Here is a 7,277-nt window from a genome sequence, read left to right as displayed (position 1 = left end):
TGTCTTATAGTCCTTAGCGAACATCACGATTCAGTGTTGGCAGGACACCCTTGTAATAAAGCCACCGCTGGTCTACTTACTCTGCGTTTTTGGTTGCCAAGTGCTCATCGGGATGTCCAGGAGTATGTAGCCGTGTGCAATGTCTGTGCACGTTCTAAAGGTACCGTCACACTAACGACGATGCAGCGATACCGATAACGATGCCGATCGCTGCAGCGTCCAGGGACACTGATGGTATCTGTATCATGTGAAGGCTCCTGGTTCCTTGACACAGTCTACCTTAACTCCTGTTCATTGGGAATTTCCTTGCAGCAAGCTGTGGTGGATCGCTATCAGATTTCCATCCGACACCTCCAGAGTCTTTTGATGGTGTCCTCCCTCAAGGAAAAGGCCCTATCTGAAGTTTTCAAGATGTTTCTGAGCAGGTGGAACTTCGGGTAGGAATGCTGTACATGAAGATCGCTTTTTATGTGATGTCTGGTCTATTGCATTCACTTTTCTTGTGTCTTTCATGGCTACACACTCATAAGCCCATCCTAGACTGGAGATCCGGTGAGGTGTCTAGTTGGGGACAAGTCTTGTCACAATAAGTGTCTGGCCTCTGTATCCCCAGTCTGGCCACTAGTGATGTCATTTTCTCCCTCGGGTCTGTCATTCACTTGTTTGTTGTGTGCAGGTGTTTTCGATGAGAAGGAAGCTGACACATTTCTTCCACATGAATCGTACGAAGGATCCATTGACCTCCATCTGGGTTCCTCACCACTTCGAGGATGTGTCTTCGGTGACACCAGTTTGAAGACTGACCTTGAGAGGTTATCTTCAATTCTCAGGTGGATGTCTGATGAGAACATCAATGCGGTTGTGCTTTCAAGGACTTTCCAATGCACCGACTAGGAGGAAAAACCCCAACTTTGTTTTAAATTCTTCTAAGATAGGGCCTTAGGGAAACACTTCAGTCTGCTTTCAGTATGTCTTGGTGGTTAGAAGCATCCTTGCCTGCAAGAAGGTGAGAGGTGAAACAGTTTTTCCAGTGAACTGGAGAGATTGTGGGAGTGCAAGGAAAATAGTCATGCCTGACTTCTTCTGCAGAGATTCCTTATGGGCTTGAAGAAGAGGGAGCATTAGAGGGTGTACTGTAATCCAAATGACAGCGTCCCTGCGTGGTCTCTCTCCCTCTTCACGGCATAAACCCAGACATATTCACCACCCCGGCCATGCGGCAGTGTCCACATTCCCTCAGCATTGCACACTGTGCAGGTCTCCCAGCAACAAGCCTAGTATGCGCGAGTAGACTCCCTAATTCTTAAAGGGGCATTGCACAATTTGGAAATGCCCTCAGCCAATAGCTGGAAAGCATCAAGTATATAAGGCACGCTCCCCAGCAGGGAGGTGCTTGAGCTACGCTTCCCCTTTGGTTAGTTAGTGCAACTCGACAGTTGCCAGGTCCCTGTCCATGTTCTTGTTAACATATTGTTTAATACAGAACCTGTTTTTCATGATAATGTCATAAATGTCATATTGTGAGTTTAGTTTCAGAAGGTTACATGGCTTTGCCAGGCACGCTGCAGGCCATTCCGACCCCCATCTTCTCATTCTGCCTGCTGCTATGTGTGTAATTCAAAACCCTCACTAGAATCACTGACGTTTTATGGCTTTAGCTGCAGATACCAGACTCTGAAAAATACTCATTCCCTCCTCCCATCCAATACCAGCCAAAACTGGTATAGGAACCATGCGCTTCTTTGTTCTATTAACAAGATATAGAGGGGCAACAATCGGGGCAAGAGTTATAAGAATTATATATTCCAGATGTCCATCAATAGATCTATCACTCACTGAAAGCGCTAGCAGCTAAACACAAAGAGGGCAAAGTGCAGATTTCTCAGTAAGCGGTTCACATAATTACTCCGTGTTCACACTTAAAAGAACACCCCTGACGTGGGGAACATCATGAGCATGGTGTCGTACTTATGCGAGGTTCACACAGCAAGTTATGCATAAAAATAGTTGACATAGCTTTAAGTAAGGGGGAGGTGTCTCCTACATTGGTGTCCTCCACGTCTCCTACATTGGTGTCCTCCACGTCTCCTACATTGGTGTCCTCCGTGTCTCTTAAATCGGTATCCTCCGCATCTCCCGCATCAGTGTCGTCCGCATTTTCCGCATCGGTGTCCTCCACCACGTCTCCTACATCGGTGTCCTCCACCACATCTCCTACATCGGTGTCCTCCATGTCTCCTACATCGGTGTTTTCCGTGTCTCCTACATCGGTGTCCTCCGCGTCTCCCGCATCGGTGTCCTCCACCACATCTCCTACATCGGTGTCCTTCATGTCTCCTACATTGGTGTCCTCCGTGTCTCTTGCATCGGTGTCCTCCGCGTCTCCTACATCGGTGTCCTCCATGTCTCCTACATCGGTGTCCTCCACGTCTCCTCCATCGGTGTCCTCCACGTCTCCTACATCGGTGTCCTCCACGTCTCCTACATCGGTGTCCTCCACGTCTCCTGCATCGGTGTCCTCCACGTCTCCTGCATCGGTGTCCTCCACGTCTCCTGCATCGGTGTCCTCCGTGTCTCTTAAATCGGTATCCTCCGCATCTCCCGCATCAGTGTCGTCCGCATCTTCCGCATCGGTGTCCTCCACCACGTCTCCTACATTGGTGTCCTCCGTGTCTCCTGCATCGGTGTTCTCCATGTCTCCTACATCGGTGTCCTCCGTGTCTCCTACATCGGTGTCCTCCGCGTCTCCCGCATCGGTGTCTTCCACCACATCTCCTACATCGGTGTCCTCCATGTCTCCTACATCAGTGTCCTCCGTGTCTCCTACATCGGTGTCCTCCACCACATCTCCTACATCGGTGTCCTCCATGTCTCCTACATCGGTGTCCTCCGTGTCTCCTACATCGGTGTCCTCCGCATCTCCCGCATCGGTGTCCTCCACCACATCTCCTACATCGGTGTCCTCCATGTCTCCTACATCAGTGTCCTCCGTGTCTCCTACATCGGTGTCCTCCACCACATCTCCTACATCGGTGTCCTTCATGTCTCCTACATCGGTGTCCTCCGTGTCTTTTGCATCGGTGTCCTCCGCGTCTCCTACATCGGTGTCCTCCATGTCTCCTACATCGGTGTCCTCCACGTCTCCTACATCGGTGTCCTCCACGTCTCCTGCATCGGTGTCCTCCACGTCTTCTGCATCGGTGTCCTCCACGTCTCCTGCATCGGTGTATTCCACGTCTCCTGCATCGGTGTCCTCCACGTCTCCTACATCGGTGTCCTCCGTGTCTCCTGCATTGGTATCCTCCACGTCTCCTACATCGGTGTCCTCCGCGTCTCCCACATCGGTGTCCTCCACGTCTCCCACATCGGTGTCCTCCACGTCTCCTGCATCGGTGTCCTCCACGTCTCCTGCATCGGTGTCCTCCGCGTCTCCTACATCGGTGTCCTCCGCGTCTCCCACATCGGTGTCCTCCGCGTTTTCCGCATCGGTGTCCTCCACCACGTCTCCTACATTGGTGTCCTCTACATCTCCTACATCGGTGTCCTCCGCGTTTCCCGCATCGGTATCCTCCACGTCTCCTACATCGGTGTCCTCCGCGTCTCCCGCATCGGTGTCCTCCGTGTCTCCCGCATCGGTGTCCTCCGCGTCTCCCGCATCGGTGTCCTCCACGTCTCCTACATCGGTGTCCTCCGCGTCTCCCGCATCAGTGTCCTCCATGTCTCCTGCATCGGTGTCCTCCGTGTCTCCTGCATCGGTGTCCTCCACGTCTCCTACATCGGTGTCCTCCGCGTCTCCTGCATCGGTGTCCTCCGTGTCTCCTGCATCAGTGTCCTTCGCGTCTCCTACATCGGTGTCCTCGGCGTCTTGTGCATCGGTGTCCTCCACGTCTCCTGCATCGGTGTTGTCCACATCTTGTGCATCGGTGTCCTCCACGTCTCCTACATCGGTGTCCTCCGCGTCTCCCACATCAGTGTCCTTCGCGTCTCCTACATCGGTGTCCTCGGCGTCTTGTGCATCGGTGTCCTCCACGTCTCCCACATCGGTGTTGTCCACATCTTGTGCATCGGTGTCCTCCGTGTCTCCTACATCGGTGTCCTCCACGTCTCCTACATCGGTGTCCTCCGTGTCTCCTACATCGGTGTCCCCCGCATCGGTGTCCTCCACGTGTCCCTCATAGGTGCAGATCACGGCCGTTCCCCCTCCATGGACCCCACGGAGGTGATGCACATTCTCTACTTTTGTGCAGTCGTGTTTAGTGGATGTACGATGAGTTCGCTGTCAGCCCTCATGGATCCATATGGCGGTGACGGCTGGTGAAGTAGGACTACTACCCCCCTCCTCCGCTGCTGTGACATTATACACCTCCCCAGTGTGCTCCTGTATAAATCCCATTATCTCCCTGTATGGTATCTGTGAGTAATGGTGGTCCAGGGACTCGTAATCCCCCCATTACCAGATAATTGTGTCTGCTAATAGCAGCGAGATCTCAGCACCGACACCGCCTCCTAATACCGCCATTACCAGCGCCCACCGTGCACTGCGCCGTCATCACCAACCATCACCCCAACATCACTAGCATCAGCACTCCCATCATCTCCCGAAGGATGAGATCCAGCACACACTGCAGATGCAGGGGCCACAGCAGGATGAGATACGTCACATGGGACAGGATTAGATACGTCACACGGGAGGGGATTAGATACATCACACAGGACGAGATGAGATACATCACAAAGGAGGGGATGAGCTACATCACAAAGGATGAGATGAGATACGACACACAGGAGTGGATGAGATACATCAGACAGGAGGGGATGAGATACATCACACAGGAGGGGATTAGATACATCACACAGGACGAGATGAGATACATCACAAAGGAGGGGATGAGATACATCACAAAGGAGGGGGATGAGCTACAGCACACAGGAGGGGGATGAGATACATCACACAGGAGGGGATGAGCTACATCACACAGGAGGGGGATGAGCTACATCACAAAGGAGGGGATGAGATACATCACACAGGAGGGGATGAGCTACATCACACAGGATGAGATGAGATACGACACACAGGAGTGGATGAGATACATCAGACAGGAGGGGATGAGATACATCACACAGGAGGGGATTAGATACATCACACAGGATGAGATGAGATACATCACAAAGGAGGGGATTAGATACATCACACAGGACGAGATGAGATACATCACAAAGGAGGGGATTAGATACATCACACAGGACGAGATGAGATACATCACAAAGGAGGGGATGAGATACATCACACAGGAGGGGGATGAGATATATCACATGGGACGGGATGAGATAAGACACACAGGACGGGATGAGATAAGACACACAGGAGGGGATGAGATACATCACAGGAGGGGATGAGATATATCACATGGGACGGGATGAGATACGACACACAGGAGTGGATTAGATACATCAGATGGGATGGGATGAGATGCATCACACGAGATGGGATGTGATACATCACACAGGACGAGATGAGAAACATCACATACTGTAGGTGGTTGAGATCCATCAGATGGGAGGGGATGAGATGCATCACATGGGACGGGATGCGATACATCACAAAGGAGGGAATGAGAAACATCACACAGGTGGGGATGAGATGCATCACATGGGACAGGATGAGATACATCACATACAGTAGGAGGGGATGAGATACATCTCACAGTATCACACAGGACAGGATGAGATACATCACACAGGATTGAATGAGATACATCACACGGTGGGATGAGATACGTCACACAGGACGGGATGAGATACATCACAGTATCACAGGACAGGACGAGATACATCATACAGAGTGGGATGAGATACATCACACAGGACGGGATGGGATACATGACACAGGATGGGATGAGATACATCACACAGGACAAGATAAGATGCATCACACAGGAGGGGATGTGATACGTCACACTGGACAGGATGAAATACGTCAGGCCGTATCACACAGGATAGGATGATGAGATACGTCAGACAGTATCACATAGGACAGGATTAGATGCATCAGATATGCTTGTGTCACGTCTGTCACGTGTGAACATGTCCCTCGTTATTTGCAGATCTTGTGTCTGGTAATTAGTAAATATTCTTGTGTCTGTAAACGTTCAGTGTTTTCTATCACTTGATGTTTCTGGTGTTTTCCGGCTGGCCGGCGTTGGTTTATCTCACATAGTGGATCACCTGCTCTGGTCTTGTTAGTTAATTTTTAACGAGGTAAATTGGGCCACAATGTGAGCAGGGGCTTCCTATATAGTCAGATCTGACGTAGGGAGATCACATTTGCAATATCATCGCAGTGTATGCAGCTAAACATGGCCGCTGTGCAGGGCAGGAGACAGGTGATGGTGGAAGATACTCGCACACACGCTTCTTGTTCAGTTGTGCTGCATTATTTATTTTCTATATCTGTTTGCCTCCTCTATGTCCTCACTGCTTTCTTCCTCCTTTTACACCTTGTGCGCACTCTCTCCACATCAGTCCCTCTCTCTTCCCATTTCCTATGATCAGAGCTCAGTCTCTACTAACTACCATCTCTGCTCTCTGACCACAACTTTCTTTCCTTCTCTGTAAGTAACTGACTCCTCAGTCAGGACATCTTCACTTACAGGACACACAGAGATCTACATACCATCTACAGTACATCCAGCAGCTTATGGACAATCTACAGCCATCCTCGGCCCTAATCTCCCGCATCTCCCATCTAGGCTCTGCATTGTCACATATAGTACATTACAGAGTGCCCTGGATGAAGCGCACATACTACACGTAGACAGACCCAATAGAGACGATCGATAGCGACCCTGACTAACACTGCAGAGACGCGTTCTCCAAGGGTGCTCTAAGTGTTGAGTGTTCGTGGAGAAAATCACTTTCAGCAGAAGACTTCATCAACTATAATTTAATGCTCAAAACCTATAATGCTACTTTACCACCCTCATTACATCACTAGCCAACAATCCAAAATCATTGACACTTGTCACTCCCTCCTCAGTCCTAAAGTGCCAGCCAAATCAGCAACCTCAGTGCTGACAATCTGCCACTTATTTCCAAGAAAAAAATCACCCACATCTATGCGGACATTGTCGCCCAATCCCCTCAGAGCCTGGATCCCTTTCCTTCCGGCACCTCAAGGTCACTTTCCACATTCAATCCTGTCACAGAAGAAGAAGTAACCAGGCTCATTGCTTCTTCTCCTACAATCTACACCAATGACCCTATTCCCTCACATCTCC

The 7,277-nt window shown here is 50.5% G+C and overlaps 1 protein-coding gene across 1 annotated transcript; it reads right to left on the bottom strand.

The window, feature by feature from the left end:
- Positions 1–1,948: 1,948 nt before the first annotated feature.
- Positions 1,949–4,550, bottom strand: LOC138671508 (serine-aspartate repeat-containing protein I-like). Its single transcript, XM_069759684.1, has 2 exons — positions 4,523–4,550; positions 1,949–4,200 (listed from the first exon to the last, which is right to left on the bottom strand). Exons 1-2 carry the CDS (start codon positions 4,548–4,550, stop codon positions 1,949–1,951), a joined length of 2,280 nt encoding a protein of 759 aa, XP_069615785.1.
- Between the last annotated feature and the right edge of the window lie 2,727 nt (positions 4,551–7,277).

This window comes from Ranitomeya imitator, chromosome 3 (genome assembly GCF_032444005.1).
Source record: "Ranitomeya imitator isolate aRanImi1 chromosome 3, aRanImi1.pri, whole genome shotgun sequence".
NCBI classification, from domain to species: domain Eukaryota; kingdom Metazoa; phylum Chordata; class Amphibia; order Anura; family Dendrobatidae; genus Ranitomeya; species Ranitomeya imitator.
The sequence above is the reverse complement of the archived record's forward strand: the minus strand, read 5'-3'. Positions and strand labels throughout refer to the sequence as shown.

Excerpts from the sequence above, each read along its gene's own strand:
- LOC138671508 (XM_069759684.1), bottom strand. The coding sequence starts at position 4,550 with ATGACGGCGCAGTGCACGGTGGGCGCTG. Across the intron at positions 4,201-4,522 it reads GCAGTGCACGGTGGGCGCTG|GGGGAACGGCCGTGATCTGC; the intron begins GTAATGGCGGTA and ends GGGTCCATGGAG.